Below are 19,808 nucleotides of genomic sequence, written 5' to 3' on the forward strand. Positions count from 1 at the left end.
AGGAAGGAACTATACAGAAACAGACAAAAGACTGTTAGTGACCTACTAAGTACCCTTATTTTACAAATTACAAATAAGGGAATGAAGCTTAATATCTATCCACCACTCTCTAGCACAAAGCTAAGCAACTATTGTACCACTGGGCTCCATTACCAGTCTTCGGAGGTGCGATCTTAACAGTAGCTTACCTAATTCATATGCTAGTGGTAGAACTGGAATTGATCTGTTTTGGGCTGTTTTTTTTTTTGGGGGGGGGGGTCTGGTCGTGGGGCCTGAACTCTGGGCCTGCGTGATGTCACTCAGCTCTTCAGATCAAGACTAGCACTCTACCACTTGAGCCACAGCGCCACTTCCGGCCTTTTTGTTTCTGCTTATGTGGTGCTGAGGAATCGAACCCAGGGCCTCATACGTGCAAGGCAAGCGCTCTACCACTGAGCCAACTTCCCAGCCCTTTTGGGCTGTTTTGATCATTTCTTTGCTCCCTCATTTTATGACTGTCTTATTGTATTTATTCCCTGTGTTACTATAATTTGGAAAAGTATCAAGTCAGCCCCATAACTTTCCAGTTTTTCTCTTATTATAGGCATTACAGAAACAGAATGTAGTTCATAACAACTTGCATAGTTTCATTAAGATTAAAAACTATCTGTAGGAGAAACTCCCTTTATATATAATTTTGTTTACTCAAATAGCTTCTATAGCCTTAAAACTTTTTTACTCTATCACAGTAACTTCATATGTGGTGAAGTGATTTTCTATAATTTTGTTTTTTTCTTCTGATAGTTTTCCTGTTTTAGCTGGCTTATAAGAGCTTCCAAAGTCTTCAATCTTCCTAGAGTCTTTGCTGTTGTAGCTCAAGAAGTTATCTTTGAATGCAGCTTAGAGACCTTTTGCCAAAGATGTTCCTTATTTATGTCTTGTCTGCAGTAAGAGTGTTCAGTTTGTAAAATGTCTACACTGTGGTCTATATTCTTATATAAGGAGTCTTTAGTATCTATGTATTCCATTCCTATGGTTTTCTTTTCTTGTTGTTGTTGGTCATGGGGCTTGAACTCTGGGCTTGGACACTGTCCCTTCGCTCTTCAGCTCAAAGTGAGCCCTCTACAGCTTGAGCCACAGTGCCACTTGCGGTTTTCTAGTGCTTTATTGGAGATAAGGGTCTCATGGAGTTTCCTGCCCGGGCTGGCTTTGAACTGTGATCCTCAAATCTCAGCCTCCTGAGTAGCTAGGATTACAGGCGTGAGCCACAGGGCCCCGACCATTCCTATGGTTTTCATTTGGGGATAGGATAAAATAATTAACTGCAGGTTTAAAATTTTCTGTGGGGCCTGAGAATGTGGTTTAGTGGTAGAGTGCTTGCCTAGCATGCATGAAGCCCTGGGTTCAATTCCTCTGTACCACATAAACAGAAAAAGCTGGAAGTAGCGCTGTGGCTCAGGTGGTAGAGGGCTAGCCTTGAGCACAGAGAGGTTCAGGGACAGCACCTAGGCTCTTAGTTCAAGCCCCAGGACTGGAAAAAAAAATTTGTGTGGGTACAAAAAGGGCAATAACAGATTATTTGCGCATAATTCTTCAACTGTGCTGATTAAGAATTGGTTTTCCTGTACTGACAATTTCAGTGGAATTAGGATTATTAGCAAAATGACTGGTAGTTATTTCAAGTACTTTTTGGGTTTCCAAAGGCTGGTGAATACCTTCTGAATTTGAAGTTTTTAAAGTAATAGTTGTGGAATTTAGATTCTTAAAAGATGTGTGGAAATCACTTACACCTAAATCTTGGTTAATGGATGTTTCCAAGACAGAATTTGTTTTTTCAGTATATTGTTTAACCAGTTGAAGAGTTAGTATGTTAGTTTTAATACTTGCTATTTTAGGAGTTGGTGGCTTCAGTTTGGCAGGCAAATCAAGTAAGTCTCTTCAGGGAGTATATCTATTTTAACTGTTTCTTTATTTCATTTGATGCAAATGATTCTTCACACTTAGCTTTTAGGTACATTTCTTTCTCATCTCCCATTTTTTTCTTCTGAGAGTTTTTTTTAAACAAGCTTCTATTCCTTTATAGTCTTCAGGCAAAGAAAATATTGTTAGAATTGCAGTTTGTTTTAAATAACAGATACCCCATCTGATGTCAAGAGTCAGGAGTTAAATGGTCACTACACAAGAACTGGTATTTACTGGGAACCCAAACTTGTCTCATATTCTTTAGCTACTTTTCAAGTCTTTCTTTGTCATGAAGAGGAAACCTGTAATCCTGACAACTAGGTAGGTTGAGGCAGAAGGATTAAGAGTTGGGAGGGTAATCTTGTGCTACACAGTAAGACTGTGGGTAAAAACTCAATTTGCAGTCTTTATTGCTCCAACCCCTGCGAATTTTTTTTTTTTTTTGGTTGGTTATGGAGCTTGAACTCTAGGCCTGGACTCTGTCCCTCAGCTCTTCAGCTCAAGGCTAGCGCTCTACCACTTGAGCCACAGCATCACTTCCAGTTTTCAGAGTGGTTTATTGGAGAGAAGAGTCTTATGAACTTTCCTGTCTGGGCTGACTTTGAACCACAATCCTCAGATCTCAGCCTCCTGAGTAGCTGGGATTATAGGCATGAGCCACCAGCACCCAGCTACCCCTGCAATTCTTACAGCATATTGCAGAGCAGTAGTGGGGTATCAATTGGGTAAAGTCCTGGGGTGACTCCAGTTGGCAAAGGGTGCAGACCAGCCCTCCTTGCTTGGGCGGGTCCACAAGTCCAAGCAGCCCATCCCACTGCGCCTGTGCCCTTTCCTTTTAATTTTATTAATTTTTGTTTATGTGATACCAGGAATCAAACCCAGGGCCTTATGCATGCTAGGCAAGTATCTACCATTAAGCCATATTCCCAGGCCATCTTTGATTTTTTTCACACATATAATCTTTATTACAGCTAAACAAAAGTCTGTCTTTGGTCCCACTGTGGTTGTCTTATTCCTTTTTAAAATATATATATATATATATATATATATATGAATATATAAATACATATCCATTTTAATGGTCTTAGAACAGTGAGGGTAGAAGCTAGGAGTCTTGAAGTCTTCCTTATTCTCATTTTTTTTTCTAGTTAAAAAAAAATGTCACTGGGTGTGGTGATAGATACCCATAATCCCAGTACTGAAAAACCGAAGTGATGGGCTGGGAAGGTGGCTCAGTGGTAGAGTGCTTGCCTTGCATGCATGAGGCCCTGGGTTCAATTCCTCAGCACCACATAAACAGAAAAAGCCGGAAGTGGTACTGTAGCTCAAGTGGTATAGCACTAGCCTTGAGCTGAAGAGCTGAGTGACAGTGCCCAGGCCCAGAGTTCAGGCCCCACGACCAGACCCAAAAAAAAACCCAAAAACCAAAACAAAGTGAGAAGATCACAAGTTAAAGGTCAGTCTGAGCTACATAGTGAGACCCTGTCAAAAACTCAAATAAAACTAACAAAATAAATGACTAAATTTAGCTAATACTTTTGTGGGCACTGTCACTGAGCTTTTTTGCTCTAGCCTAGCACTCTACCACTTGAGACACAGCTATACTCTTTTTTGCTTTTTGGTGACTAGTTAGAGATAATCTCAAGGCCTTTCCTGCCCGGGGTGGCTTCAAACAGATCCTCAGATCTCGGCCTCTTGAGTAGTAACTAGGATTACAGACAAAAAAATACTTCCTCTTAATTTTCTTTCAATTGTATTCAGATACCCTGAATTCAAGTTTTAGTTTTATTGAAGTATTTTGGGAAAGTGGATGAATAGGTTCAATAAAGACACTTTATTTTCCCTTTAAGAGTCTAGAATTTAAATCAGGCAAATAATGAGTTTTTCTCACTGGTCTATTAAACCATATTTATGTTTTTCCATTAGGTTGTTGTAACATGATTGAAAGATAATGGGATTTAGGGCAGTTATGCCAGTATCTTAAATGTACTTTGTGCCTGGGTAAGCTACTTAATCTTACATGAATTCAGCTTTTTATTGTAAAGAAGAGAAAATGTGAGGATTGAAAAACATGAAATATGTAATGTAACTATATAATGCTTTGCTCATAACACCTGTTAGCTCTCTGTGCTTTCTTTTGAGCTCAGAACTACTATCTGGTAGATGATGTCAGTGGTTTCAGGCGCTTCCTACATAAAATAATGCTTTCTTGGTAGTACAGTTCTGAAAAGGATAAACTTCAATATTGGAACTTAGATCATAATGAAATGTCACTTTGCTAAATCAGAGTATCTGTGTGCAGGGATTGATACTTAGGTTAAGATACCCAGTATGTGTTCTCTCGGATATGCAGAAATTAGATCTAAAACACATTGGTATTTGATAAATTATACATGATTTTAGGTACTCACACAGTGAGACCAAAAGAAAATACTCTTTTTTTTTTTTTTTTTTGGCCAGTCATAGGACCTGTGCTTTGGGCCTGGGCGCTGTTCCTCAGCTCTTCAGCTCAAGTTGAGTGCTTTACCCACTTGAGCCACAGTGCCACCTCTGGCTTTTTCTGCTTATGTGGTGCTGAGGAATTGAACCCAGGGCCTCATGGCACTCTACCACTGAGCCACCTTCCCAACCCAAGAAAATACTCTTAGGAGAGAAACACAAAGGTGCTATGCCTAAGTGCCTCTTTATATAAAACAATATACATACTGAAATGAACTCCAAGATACAGAAACAAAAGACTTCTTTTTCTTTCTTTCATTCTTTTTTTTTAGTTTTTGATGATTGTCTTCTTTACCTTATCAAGTGTAAATCTTTGGAAGGGTTGGGGAGGGCACAAAACTCGAGAGAAAAAGGGTGAAAAAGTGTAGCAGTGGAGCTCACTGGACACTGCTGAAAATGAACTATTCAACTCATTTGTGGAGACAGGAGGGAGGGACTGGAGGAGAATGAGGGAACAGAATACACTGTAAGAAAGGATATTACTCATTACCTAACTCATGTAATTGTAATCCCTCTGTACATCACTTCTATAATAAGAATAAAATAATAATAATAATAATAAAGATCCATTATGAGGGCTTCTGGAACAGAGTAGTAATAAAGGGAGGACTCCATATGTAATTCATGCCTATGTCCCAAGTACCAGAGAGGCTGAAATAGGAGGATCATAAGTTGAGGGCCAGCTGATCTACATTTCAAAACCCTGTTTATTAAAAGGAAAATAAAAGGGATTATATTGGAAGCTGAGGGACTCTCTTACCATGTGATACATTTCAGGTTATTGAAGAGAGGGAAAAACTAAAGAGCGACCGGGAAGCTCGCCAGAAGAAAATGTACTATCTCAGGACTGAGTTGGAGCGGCTTCATAAACAACAAGGTATGAGACAACTCTTCATACAATTCCTGGCTACCTTTTGTAGTAATTTGAGTAGGAGACTAGAGTGGAGAAATGTTGGTACCTTTTTGTAGTAACTTGAGTAGGAGACCACAGTGGAGAAATGTTGGTACATTCAAACAAGTTCAGTGAGAAAAATTTTGACATAGACATAGAAAAAAGTTAGACTAACAAAGAGTTCTCAAGTAGCCTCCCAAATCAACATTTTACTTCATTTCTTCTTTCTCTCAATCTGTGTATGGTTGTATAATTTTTTCTGAACTTTATAGTAAATTTTAGATGTGATGTTTCCCCCTAAATTTGTGTATTTCCTAGCAACCAAAAATCCAAGTATGTAATTACAGTGCATAAAAAACATTAGGAAATTAATGATAATACAATACTATTATCTATTCTACTAATCTTACTCATATTTTGCCAGTTGTCCCAGTAATGTTTATGGCAAAAGTATTCATCATATTCAATTGTCATGTTTTGCCTGGAGATGTGGCTAAAACGCTTGCAAGAGAAGAGGTCACATATTTCACAGGCTGTTCCTTAATTTTGGTTTGCTTTATGTTTTCTTTTTTTTTTTAAATATTGGTCAAAATACTACAAAGTAATGCTAAGTTCATTTCAGGTGTTCACTTGGCCCATTACTGATGACATTAACTTTGATCATTTGCTAATAGTGGTGTCTTCAAGTTTCTCCACTGTAAAGTTACTATCTTATCCTTTTGTTTTCATTTGTGAGGCTTGAACTCAGGGCTTGGGCACTGTCTCTGAGCTCTTCAGCCCAAGGCCACAGTGCCACTTTCGGTTTTCTGGTGGTTAATTGGAGATAAGAGTCTCATGGACTTTCCTTGCTGGGCTGGCTTTGAACCATGATCCTCAGTTCTCAGTCTCCTGTGTAGCTAGGATTACAGGCATGAGCCATTAGTGCCCAGCTAGCTTATCCTTTTTTATAAAATGTTTTCTGTTATATATATCATTGTTTAATTTTAAGAAATATTGTGGACTGGGAATGTGGCTTAGGGGTAGAGTTCTTGCCTACCATGCATGAAACCCTGGTTTTGATTCCTCAATACCACATAAACAGAAAAGCTAGAAGTGGCTCAAGTGGCAGGGTGCTAGCCTTGAGCAAAAGAAGCTCGGGGACAGTGTCCAGGCCCTGAGTTCAAGCCTCAGGACTGCCCCCAAGCCCACCCTCCCAAAAAAAGAAAAGGAAATATTATTCTAGGATTGGAGGTGTGGCTTAGGTGAGTGCCAGCCAGTTATCAAAAACGTAAGATAGCAAGTTAAATTCCAGACAGAAGTTATTCTAATAAAAAACATTGTTAATGAAATCATAATACTTTCTATAACATTTCTCTCAGAAGGTAAAAAAACACAAAGTTCTTCCTGAGGAAGGATACAAATGGAATGAAATTTGTATAGCATTGCCATACTGTATAATATAAACTGTGACACTACACACCTACATCTACCAAATTATTATATATGAATGCCTTTTCTTAGTTCCAATATTGTAAATTGACTTTATGCTTTACTTCTAATGTGTTTTAAACTGACATGCTGACTTTGCAATCAATGCTTTGCAAGAGGACACAGGTAATTCTAGCACAGAAGAAACCACAAACTATGAATGGGGAATGACATCATTGGCATTCTTCCACTGCTGTTTATCTAAACTCTTGTCTTCATTCTTGCATTGAAGGCTCTTTGTGTATTGGTTTTATTTTTTTATTTTATTTTTTTTTTGGTCCGGTCACGGGGCCTTGGCGCTGTCCCTCAGCTCTTCAGCTCAAGGCTAGCGCTCTACCACTTGAGCCACAGCACCACTTCCGGCTTTTTTCTTATGTGGGGCTGAGGAATCGAACCCAGGGCCTCAGGCATGCAAGGCAAGTGCTCTACCACTGAGCCACCTTCCCAGCCCCTGTAATTGGTTTTAAAGTGGCACAAACTGTCACACAGTTCCCAGGCTGTATTCCAATGATATCACAACAGTGATAAGATATGGAGGTTACCGTTTTCTCGTGTGTGTGTGTGTGTGTGTGTGTGTGTGTGTGTGTGTGCGCGCGCGCGTGTGCGTGCGTGTGTGTGCGTGCGTGCCCGTGCACACGTGTGCCTCATGCGTGAGTGCCCACCAGTACTAGGATTTGAACTCAGGGTCTCTAGTTCTCCCTCTTGATTTGTACTTTAATACTTAAGCTACACCTCTGCTTTTGGCTCTTTTTTAAGTCCAAGACTAGGACTTGAACTCAGTACCTGATGCTTTCATTCATTGGCTAGCACGCTACCTACTGAGCCATCCTACTAACCCTTACTTTTGGCTTCTTTGCTGGCCAATTGAAGACGAAAGTCATTCAAATTTGTCTGCCTAGGCTAGCTTTGAACCATGATTCTTAGATTTTAGCCTCTTGAGTAGCAAAGAGTATAGGCATGAACTATTGATGCCAGGTGGTTTCTTTTCTTTCCACTCCCCACCTACAGTGGTGGCATCAAACTAGGTCTGACAGGCACAAGCCATGATCTTCTCTCTTTATGTCTGTCACTGTTTGTTAACAAGAAGAGTAAGCATGGCATTGATGTCCTCTGCTAGGGTCATATGCTGTAAATGCACAGATTTCCAGATGAAATAATATTCAGTCAATTTCCTACTATCTAGTTGCAACTTTACTAGTTGGATTTCTGCCATAAGGAGGAACTTCCCCACTCCTATTCTCATTGGTTTAGTCATTTTTATCACTGTGAACCCATTAAGTAGTAATAGATTATAATCTTTATTTTCATGCTCAAATTGTCCTAAATTTAGCTAGTTGGAGCCCCTTTGACTTGGCTGTAGTGTTCTTTGTGTGTGTGTGTGAACAGTACTCTGGCTTGAACTCAGGACCTTGTGCTCTAACTTAGCTTTTTGCTCAAGATGTTTCACCATTTGAGCCATACCTCCATGTTGGGACTTTTAAAAAGAAGCTATTTGTTTATGTGGTACTGGGGGTTGAACTCAGAGCCTTGCACTTACTACTCAGGTGCTCCACCACTTGGGTCATGCCAACTAGAGATATGCTAGCTTGATCTGGCTTTGAAATAGAGTCCTCATATGTCAGCCTCCTGAGTAGCTAGAATTTCAGGCATGAGTTACCACCTGTGACTGGCAGTTATATCTTTTTGTTGCTGTTGTTGGTCATGGGGCTTGAACTCAGGCCTGAGCACTGTACCTGAGCTCCTTTTTTTTGGTCAGTAGTGGGACCTGAACTCTGGGCCTAGGTGCTATCCCTGAGCTCTTCAGCTCAAGGCAAGCACTCTACCACTAAGCCACCTTCCCAGCTCCTGTCCCTGAGCTCTTTTGCTCAAGGCTAGTGCTCTACCACTTTAAACCATAGTGCCACTTCCAGTTTTCTGGTGGTTAACTGGAGATAGCGTCTCATGGGCTTTCCTGCCTGGGCTGTCTTTGAACCATGATTCTCAGATCTCAGTCTCTTGCTTATAGCAATTACATCTTTTTCATCTATTTTTCTTTTTGGTATTAATGGGGTTTGAACTCAGGGCTTTGAATTTACTAGGCTTCCACTCTTCACTTGAGCCACAGCCCAGCCCTTCTAGTGTCCCTTTGATGTCTTCTCAGTGTTTTTTGAATATTTCCATTTTGCTCCAAGATGTTCTGTGATATCTCACTTTCCCCCTATTTTTTTCTTTTGCCAGTCCTAGGGCTTGAACTCAGGGCCTGGGCACTGTCCTTGAGTTTCTTTTGCTCAAGGCTAGCACTCTGTCACTTGAGAGACACAGCTCCACTTCCAGCTTTGTTGTTTATGTGGTTCTGAGGAATTGAACCCTGGGCTTCATGCATTCTAGGCAAGCACTCTACCACTAAGCCACATTCCCAGCTCATCCGCCTATCTTTTTATCTGTGCCTTTATGAATTCACATACACAATGAGGAAAGATAATAACAAGGTCTCTAAATACTGCAGCTTGGTGATAGTATAAGGGATAGACAATAGGAAAAAATACCATTGTTTCTGAGTTTACATTATTTGGAAATGAGAAACTTTGTTATTTATCCTTGAAAATTCATCCTTGAGGACCTGTAGTTTGGGATAGGAAATATCATTAGATAAACCTGAGGCAAAACGTAAACTCAGTATAAAAGGTTGGTACAGTATCCTTAAATCATATAAAATCAAATACCTGATTTTTTTATCCTCCAAGTTATTTTTTGGCTCCTTAGAGAAGATAGCTACTATATTCATAATTATAAGATTTATTAATCTTTTTAGGGGCTACCTTCACACAAATTTGTATATACTATTTGAGGAAGTTCATGAAACTCTTGAAGCCTATGTATCCTTAGCTGATTACTCCTATATGAAGAGAAACACTATAGAATTTTACTAAGCCAGTCCATATAATAAACACAGTTTCACTTGCTGTTAGAAACTTGTATGTAAAATGATTTTGTAAGCATATCGTCCTAAGAGATAACTGTTTATAAATAAAAAACTACTCACAGGTTTTCCTGTGTCTCTTTTGTTAACATTTGACTGCTTAGGGGAGATGCTACGCAAGAAACGAAGGGAAAAGGATGGTCATAAAGACCCACTCCTAGTGGAGGTGAGTCGGCTTCAGGATAACATTATGAAGGATATTGCAGAGCTACGACAAGAGGCAGAAGAGGCAGAAAAGAAGCAGTCTGAATTGGACAAAGTGGCTCAGATCTTGGGAATTAACATCTTTGATAAATCTCAAAAGTCTTCAAATGACAGTAAAGAGTCTACAGAGAAGCCCGAAAAAGCAGAAAAATCTAAGAGCCCAGAAGTGTTGTCATCCCCTAATTCTTTCTCCAACAAGGTAAAAACTTAACTTTTCATTTCTATTTTATTTTTCTACTATGGATGATTTTGACTCTTTCTTTCTTTCTTTCTTTCTTTCTTTCTTTCTTTCTTTCTTTCTTTCTTTCTTTCTTTCTTTCTTTCTTCCTTCCTTCCTTCCTTCCTTCCTTCCTTCCTTCCTGTCTCTCTCACCCTCCCTCCCTCCCTCCCTCCCTTCCTTCCTTCCTTCCTCCCTTCCTTCCTTCCTTCCTTCTTCCCTCCTTCCCTCCCTCCTTTCTCCCTTCCCCTTCCCTTCCCCCTCCCCCTTCCCTCCCCCTCCCCCTCTTCCCCCCTCCTCCCCACCCCCCCTCCTCCTCCTCCTCCTTTTGTTAGTCATAAGGCTCTACCACTTTAAGCCACAGTGCCAGTTACAGTTTTCTGGTGGATAATTGGAGATAAGAGTCTCACGGGTGGGCTGGGAAAGTGGCTCAGTGGTAGAACACTTGCCTTGCATGCATGAGGCCCTGGGTTCAATTCCTCAGCACCACATAAGCAAAAAAAAAAAAAAAGCTGGAAGTGGCGCTGTGGCTCAAGTGGTAGAGTGCTAGCCTCGAGCTGAAGAGCTGAGGGATGGCCCCCAGACCCAGAGTTCAGGCCCACGACCGGACCCCTCCCCCTCCAAAAAAAAAAAGAGTCTCACGGACTTTCCTACCCAGGCTGGCTTTGAACCTGGATCCTTAGATCTCAGCCTCCTGAGAAGCTAGGATGACAGGCATGAGCCACCAGCGCCCAGCTTCTCCTCCTTTCTATACCAGGATACATATATAATAAGCAAGTTTACTGTCATTTACTTAACCTGAATAACTATAACTGTTTTTTCCACTTTTGTTTTTCTTCTCTTTTTTTTTTTTTTTTTTTGGTTGGTCGTGGGGCTTGAACTCTGGGCTTGGGCACTGTCCCTGCACTCTTCAGCTCAAGGCGAGCGCTCTACCACTTGAGCCACAGTACCGCTTCCAGTTTTATAGTAATTTTTATTGGAGATAAGAGTCTCACGGACTTTCCTGCCCAGGCTGGCTTTGAACCGCGATCCTCAGATATCATTCTCCTGAGTAGCTAGGATTACAGGCGTGAGCTACCGGCACCCGGCTTTTCTTCTCTGACTTTTAAATTTAATGGATGTATTTGATTGCATAGGTAACATATTCAACATCTACTGAGGTGTATACAGTGAACAGACCACTACCCATGCTTGTTTACCAGTTCCCCTCAGTTCAGAGACAGTTTCCACAATCTTGAACCTTCTCTTAGAAATATTTTAGGATATGTAAACATATTCATGATGTGATGGAATTATATATAGGGTTTAGGTTGTTCTCTTTAACCCTTGGATACAGGTTTCTTTTGTCGTTCTACCAGCTTATACAGCTTTTGGGGCATTAGAAATATGGTCATATAACCGTATTATTATTTTGACCACCATTCTTTGTTAAGACAAATCTATACTTCCTTGAATTCTTTTGTAAGTGTGGGTTTTTTTCCCCTCTAGGAATTAACAGTAAACAATGAGAAGTCACGAATTAATAGCCCTCAGCCTGCTGAAAACCCTCAACCAATTACCGAGAAGTCTGATCAGCCCACTCCTGCTTATGAGTACTATGATGCTGGCAGTCATTGGTGCAAAGACTGTAATACTATTTGTGGGACCATGTTTGACTTTTTCACCCATATGCACAATAAGAAGCATACACAGGTAAGTCGTTTGTCCTCTCTTGTTTCACTTCCCTTCCAACTTTTATATTCCTATCTACATTACAAAGCTGGAAATGAAACATTCTCACATGGGCAGGAGCCCCAATCTGAAGAGTCAAGAGATACCAGCAAAGGAGATGCCATCCCCAGGGTTCAATCCAGGGGATCTACCTATAACTAAACACCATGATGAGTGTAAGTGAGGCTTCTGCCTCTTTTGATTCCTTGTGTACCTGATTTTTTTGTTTCATTTAGCTGTTTCTAGTACTTATTCTAACATGTGTTTACCTTTTCCACAGGTGATTTCCGTTTAAACAGTTGGCAGAATGGGTGGGTTGGGTGGGTAACTGGGGACTTCTGGCTCCCTAGTCTTATGTGTGAGGGGAAAAAAAGAGAGACAAGTGGGTCATTGAGTTTTTAGTGCTGTTGTGTGAGCACCTCTGCCTCTTGCAAATAGACACTGGATCCCTACAACAGACCTTGGGCTTCCAAGACCCAGAGTGAGACCAAGCAAGATGCTATAAAGCGCACTGACAGGATAACTGTTCCTGCAAAAGGTATGTTTCCTCTATCTCTTTTGTGGTTTCCTTATATTTATCTGGGTAAATTGTGTCTCTAACTAATGTGTTAGGAAGCAATATAGCATGAGACATAGCTGCTCTTTTAACAAAGTCTAAGAATGTCCCATCTATCTATCTATATATATGAACTCTAATATATATATATATATATATAAAATTGTCTTATAGGTATATACACACATATATATGTATGTATACATACTTTAAGTGAAATACATGTATCATATATATATACTTTAATTGACATGATATGTCAATTAAAATGATATGTAAAGTAAGATATATATATATATATATACTTTAAGTTATATATATGATATCCATGTGATATATATCATATATGTGCCTTAAAATCTAGGCAAACTGTCTTTGTCATTAGTTTATACATTTATTTGAAATCCAGACATAAAAGGCAGTAAGACAGTAATTTAATTCTTCAACTAAGAACTATAGAGTACTTGAGGTAGTGTTATTAAGGAGTAAATTGATAAGAAAAAAAATTTGTATTTAAAATTTTCAATTTCTTACCTTTGCAAATAGTCAGTGCTGCTAATATATCCTTCAACGTAGATTCCTGATGTAATGATCCTCATACAAATGGCAATAGAATAACTACCTTGGAGAATTGTTTTTTGTTTTTTGTCAGTTGTGGGGCTTGAACTCTGGGCTTGGGCGCTGTCCCTGCGCTCTTCAGCTCACGGCTAGCGCTCTACTGCTTGAGCCACAGCACCACTTCCGGCTTTCTATTGGTTTATTGGAGATAAGAGTCTCACGGACTTTCCTGCCCGGGCTGGCTTTGAACCGTGATCCTCAGATCTCAGCCTCCTGTGCAGCTAGAATTACGGGCATGAGCCACCAGTGCCTGAGTGGAGAATAGTTTTTAAATCTCCTAAGATGATATCCTAAGTGATATTTAGAGTTTAGGAGAGTCAGCAATAGGAGTGGATCTGGCAAAGGAACCTGCAGAATTTACCAGATAAGTGTTCCCAAGAAATAGAGGAATAGAGGTCTAGAATTCAAGCCTTAGGTTAGGAAGACTGCAGGATTCATCTAAATGATTTTTCTGACTCCAAATTGGATAAGGTTCTCTTACTACAAAAGAGTGGTGAGATTTCCTTGTTTGCTGTCATTCTTGGTGAAAAAGACTTGTTTCCTTAGCCTTCTGTTTCTTTCAGGCTCTGAGTTTTTAATTCCCATCACTGGATTTTACTGCCAGCTCTGTGAGGAATTTTTTGGGGATCCAATTTCTGGAGAGCAACATGTAAAGGGTCACCAACATAATGAGAAATACAAGGTTAGTCTTTGTATACCATGTGGCGTTTTCTACTTTCTATAGTAATTTTTTTGACTTTGTCACTTCAGAGCTAGAAAAAAACCATTGACACTTCAAATTATATAACTATTAGGGAAATTCTCAATCCTTGAGCTAACAATCCTGTCCTAACTAGCTTGAGAGATACTGAGCTAGTTAGAACCATCTTTAATCTTTAAAAAGAAATCTAAAGATTTCTAAGTAAATTCTAGCAGTTGCAGGGGCCAAGGTTTTCTTTCTTAGAGTAGTTTGACTAGTTGTTGAGCCTTTATCTTTTCTTTTCTTTTTTTCTCAGAAATATGTGGAGGAAAACCCATTGTATGAGGAACGGCGGAATCTGGACCGCCAAGCTGGCTTGGCTGTCGTCCTAGAGACAGAACGACGACGGCAGAATGAACTAAAGCGCAAACTTAGTGAGAAACCAAAGGAAGAGAAGAAAGAAAAAAAGGCAAAGGTTGTGAAAGAAGTGAAGGAAGATGAACAGGTCTCTGCAGAATTAGAGGACCAGCTCTCTGAAGGTGGGAATTCCCCTGAAAAAGCTGAAAATAAAAGGAACATTAGCATCAAACTCCATGTGAAAGAAGAGGTGAAAAAGGAACCACCAATATCATCATCTTTTGGGAAATTCAGCTGGAAGAAGACAGAAAAAGAAGAGGAGAAAAGTTCAGTGGTGGCCCCAAGCATCCTTAAGGAAGAGGCTGTAGAAAATAGTAAGGACAAGGAAGATGTCAAAGCTGAACCTGGGAAGGCAAAGCCCATCAAAATCAAGCTTTCTGGGAAAACTGTTGTTGCACATACTAGCCCTTGGATGCCTGTTACAACTTCAACACAGACTAAAATTCGACCCAACCTGCCTATCCCATCTACAGTACTCCGCAAATCAGGTTCAGCCACAGTGAGCAAGCCCGCTCCTCTTAATACCTTTCTGTCTATCAAGTCCCCTGGAACTACTGCTAAACCTCTGCCAGTGGTTAAAGAGTCTTCAGCTGATCTCCTCTTGCCTCCAGATATCATCTCCAAAGCTTTTGGAGGGGAAGAGGTGATTCTAAAAGGATCTCCAGAGGAAAAAATGGTGCTAGCTGAAAAAAATGAGCTATCCCATATACCTGAGCAGATGTTGCCACCTCTCCCACCCCCCCCACCCCCACCACCTCCACCACCCCCAGTTATACCTCATCCAGTTGCTCCAACTCCTACTCACGTAAATGCTGCCTTGGCTCCTATAAAATCCAACTCAATTGTATCTCAGACTCTTAGTGCTGGTTTTCTGGGTTCAAATAGCTTGAATCCAGAAATGTCTGTAACTATCATGCCCTCAGCACAGCCACCTGCCATTCCTTCTGATGAAACGGCTCCTGGGGTGAGTGAGAGTGACCAAGACCAGACTCTGTTCTCTGTATTAGTACGTCCTCCACCACCCCTCTCAAGTGTATTCACTAAACAAGCCAAAAAATTGGAGAAGCGAAATCCATGCTTAGCCACAGCCAATGCTAAGGACCTATATGACATATTCTACAGTAGTGGTGGAAAAGGAGCCCCTGAGACTAAGCTGAGCTGTGGCCCATTGGCCAATGGGGAAAATAATAATCTCACCAAGACTGAAAGTTCAGATACCTCTTCTACCTTGAACAGCAGTGCTTCCCAAGAGGACTTACCTCAAGATAGGGATTTGGTTACTGCACCTGTAGTCAGCAACCCTGAAAATCCCATTGCAGAAACACTGGTGTCCATAGGGAAATGGCCAGTTGTAGAGCATGTAGACTCAAAAGGCAGAAACAGCAGTCATGGCTTCTTACAGCCTTTGGCCAGGTTGTGCCAAAACAGGCCTTATGAAACTGTTACCCCAAAGACAGATACTTTGGCCTCGTGGACTTCCAGCTCCCTCCAGAGTGACATTGATAGAGATATACTTCCACAAGGGAAAATTGATTTTGGCCCGGGAGAGCCAGTACCACCTGGTATAGACTTACCTCCTCAACTAGACACAGATACACACTGTCAAACCAAGGATTCTCAGAAGTTGGTAAAAGTTCATCTTATAGATTCTGATAATCAAGACAAGGGGAGCCAAGAGCTCCTCCAACCTGATAACTGTGGAGAAAGTGAGATAGAGACAAATACTGAAACAAAAGGAAAGGTGGAAATTGAAGGGGGAGTAGGTGCCAGCATTGTGCCCCATACCCACAGCTTAGCAGATTCAAATTTAACTAGCAAGAACAGATGGGAAGGAGAAGTAAAACAGCCCAAATTCAGTAACAAAGAAGCAGAACAACCTAAGAAATTGGTGACAGGATATGAAACCCCAAGTAAAGTAGTAATTGAATTGAGTAGTGCACAAGCATTCTCCTCTACAAAGGCAAAAATAGATACATTTTCATCAGAAACAATATCCTTATTCCATAATCCACAAGATATGCCTAGAATTTCTGCCCCAGCATTGCTGCTTGAGTCCCCAGCCAGATCAGATATATGTTTAACAGATAGTCCCCAGAAGAAAGGAGTTAACATTGGCAGTCAAGAGTGGCTTGAAAATTCAGCTTCCAGGACTTCTAGATATAGAACCTTCAAATTCAAGAAAGAAAGATCAAAAGATTTTCAAGGTAAAATGATCTACAAGCCTTCTGTTTGGAACAAGAACAAGAGGCCAGAGAAACCAGAAGTGGAAGTTGTGGAGCCACAAGATGTCTGTCCAGAACAGACAGTGACAATAGAAACTGAGGCTAAGGAGCTTGCTGCCCGGAGTAATCTGGGAAGTATGCATGTTGACTTGTGCAGTACTCAGGTAGCACATGGATCCCCAAGTACTCTTTCTCAGAAAGCATATGAAGAAAATTCTGTATCACCTATAAGATATGATGCCTCTATCCCCAGTGACTTTGAACCAATCTCCTCATTGTCTGGGTTTCCTTTAGATTCTCCCAAAACCCTGGTGCTTAACTTTGAAACGGAGGGTGAACACAACTCATCTAATCCCACAAATGGGAGGATCACTTCTAACTATTTGAAAACTGGGCTTTCTGTAGAAAATTTTGACTGTGGCTTGGGGGGCCTAGAAGGAACACACCAAGCCCTTGACCTTTTGACAGGGGGAATGTTGCCTGAGGAAGTTGAAGAAGCTTCACAATTAAAGAAGCAAGATTCACTCACATCCAAAACAGTTAATCCTACAGGCTTTGGGCCATCTTCTTGCCTTCCAGACCTTGTTGACTTTGTCACACGGACGTCGGGAGTTCCAAAAGAGAAACTATGTTCTTCTCTCGCTGAGCCAGGTGACCCTCTAAAGTGTAGTTCCCTGGAGATGGGACCTCTGCAGCTAGAAATTTTGGATGCATCCATCCCAGAAGTAGCAGTTGATCAAGCAGATGAAAACAGTGATAATGCTTTGAATTTGGTAAAACCTCCAACTTCAGGATCCCTTTCCAAGGAACAGATAGTTGGAGGCAATACAGTCCCTCAATTAACTGAACCAGAAGCTGCAATTGATGCCACCAAGGATCACACACAATCCAGTGTTCACATATAATAAACAATACCCAGGGCTACTTGTGGATCAATCAAATTAGCTTCTAGAAACCAGATACCTAGATGATCCAGGACAAGTTAGCAATTTTACCTGGAACCTACACCCAGAAATACACTCAGCAGCTTAACCGTAACATTTGCGGAACTTAAGAAAATTTACCTCTTCAAACAAAACTTACTTTAAAATATCAAAAAAAATCGTAACTTCTATATATGTATCTGTTAAAAATATTCTGTTACCTTTTTCTTAATTTTTCCTACTTTGTCATTAAAGTCAAATGTCGATCTGGCTCACCACATAGTGTGCTTTGGTTGTATTTTGGCCTTGACTCACTGCAGTTTCTGGATGTTGGGGAGGAGGGAGACAGCTGACTTCTCATCTGCTGTGTTATATTCCTATCCAACTTCCTGGGCAGCTGACAGCACCTCTGGGAGAAAACCAGGAGGCTTGCTGAAAAAGGAAGAGTTGTCCTTTTAGGTTTTCATTTGGATGGGCCTGCCTTAATTGTTTGAAATGTCACGTGAGTAGCCTTTTTATTTAATGGTGTCTACTTCCCTTATTGGCATGTCAACTCCCATATGTCTTTTATTCTCTTGCCTTTGCTTGAAGTGATCCTGTTTGGAAATGGCCTCAAACATAGAAGAATATCTGACAGGCTCTTTTTTGTTTTGTTTTTGAGGTCACTTGTATTTTTGGAATGGCCTTTGCTCATTGTATTGTGAACTAGTAACAATTTGCATTTAATTGTTTAGCGGCTATTTCTGTTCAGAAATAGAAGATAAGAACCTGATCTTGTAATTGGATTCGTTCTATGTTCCATAAACCTATATGTATCCCATCTTCTACCTCTCCCTTTACCATTATTTACACCATAGTGTGATGTTTGGGTTGTATATTTTGTTAAAAAAGATTAAAGAATTTATGACTTGACTTGGACAAGCTTAACTTTATTTTTAATGTATTACTTTCGTGGAATAAATGTATTGATCCCATGTTTCAGAATTTTTTTTTTTTTATTTTTTTGTCGGTCATGGGGCCTGAACTCTGGGCCTGGGGCGCTGTCCCTCAGCTCTTCAGCTGTAGACTAGGGCTCTACCATTTGAGCCTCAGCCCCACTTCTGGCTTTCTCTACTTATGTGGTGCTGAGGAATCGAATCCAGGGCCTCATGCATGCAAGGCAAGCACTCTACCACTGAGCCACCTTCCCAGCCCGATGTTTCAGAATTTTTGTTTTGAAAGTACTGCAGTTTGAACTCAGGACTTTGTGCTTGCTACGCAAGGACACCACACATATTTGAACTTCAAAGGATAACTAGAATAGTGAACACCTGTTACCTTACTGTTACTACTCCCCAACCATTCTTTCCCCCAGTTACTTCTTTCTTGCTGCCAGAATATATAGTTATATACAATGCATGTATGTGTGTATTTATAAGTCATATCCATGCCCCAGTGCTGTCCCAAATTGGTAGTAGTAATGTCTTCCTCTTGTGAAGTTTATCCTTTCTCTTCTCTCTTTCAGTACCTGCTGCTTTTGCTAATTGGCTAGCACTTTACCAACTGAGTCACTCCTCCAACCCCATCTTGTGCTTTCTCTCTCTAGGCTCTTTTGGGACCTGAAGGACAATCAGGAATTCTTATTGGGATTTCCTCAGTAATAAGAACAAATTGTCAGCCTGGTGTTGGTGGCTCATGCCTATATTCCTAGCTGCTCAGGAGGCTGAGATCTGAGGATCACAGTTCAAAGCCAGCCTGGGCAGGAAAGTCCGTGAGACTCTTATCTCCAATAAACCACCAGAAAACTGGAAGTGGCACTGTAGCTCAAGCAGTAGAGCACTCGCTTTGAACTGAAGAGTGCAGGGACAGCACTCAAGCCCAGAGTTCAAGCCCCACAACCAACAAAAACAAAACAGGCACTGGTGGCTCATGCCCGTGATCCTAACTACTTAAGAATCATGGTTCAAAGCCAGTCTGTGCAGGAAAGTACATGAGACTGATTGCCAGTTAATTACTACAAAGCCAGAAAAGGAACTATGGCTCAAAACGGTAAGAGCACTAGCCTTGAGCACAAAAGCTCAGGGACAGAGTTCAGGCCCTGAGTTTAAGCCCCAGGACCAGCACACACACAATCATCAGTAGTTATGTTTGAATGTGAGCAAATACTTAATTTTATCTAAGTTGCATAAATAACTCCTTAAAAAGGTCACTTGGCTTTATGAACAGAGATTCCTGCCTTATAGCATATTCAGAGGGCATGTGATTACCTTTAGTTATCTTTCTACTAATATTGCTACTATAGCTAAATCTTCCCACATTATGTCATTTTTCTGAAAAGTCAAAAAAGTCAAAACAATCAGTTAAAGCCAGGTACCAGTGGCTTGTGCCTGTACTCCTAGCTATTCAGGAGGGTAAGATTTGAGAATCATTGTTCATAGCCAGCCCAGGCAGAAATGTCCATGAGACTCTTTCTCCAGTTAATCACCAGAAAGCCACAAGCGGTGCTGGTAGAACACTAGCCTTGA

The 19,808-nt window shown here is 40.7% G+C and overlaps 1 protein-coding gene and 1 pseudogene across 4 annotated transcripts in view; one reads left to right on the top strand and one right to left on the bottom strand.

Moving 5' to 3' along the window:
* The window catches only part of Znf318 (zinc finger protein 318), a 57,995-nt gene that overhangs the window by 28,052 nt on the left and 10,135 nt on the right, over positions 1-19,808 (top strand). For 2 of the 4 annotated variants that reach the window (XM_042671968.1, XM_042671970.1), the window contains exons 5-7: positions 5,218-5,317; positions 9,863-10,161; positions 11,668-11,871. In XM_042671968.1, the coding sequence (XP_042527902.1) occupies positions 5,218-5,317; positions 9,863-10,161; positions 11,668-11,871 (603 nt within the window). Of the gene's footprint in view, positions 1-5,217; positions 5,318-9,862; positions 10,162-11,667; positions 12,066-12,327; positions 12,428-13,626; positions 13,746-14,058; positions 18,221-19,808 lie in introns of those variants that run through there. The other 2 variants (XM_042671965.1, XM_042671969.1) reach the window with 2 other exon arrangements.
* Positions 1,573-3,129, bottom strand: LOC122101629 (annotated as a pseudogene).

The sequence above is a fragment of the Dipodomys spectabilis genome, unplaced genomic scaffold, assembly GCF_019054845.1.
Source record: "Dipodomys spectabilis isolate Male_0828 unplaced genomic scaffold, ASM1905484v1 ptg000669l, whole genome shotgun sequence".
NCBI lineage: Eukaryota > Metazoa > Chordata > Mammalia > Rodentia > Heteromyidae > Dipodomys > Dipodomys spectabilis.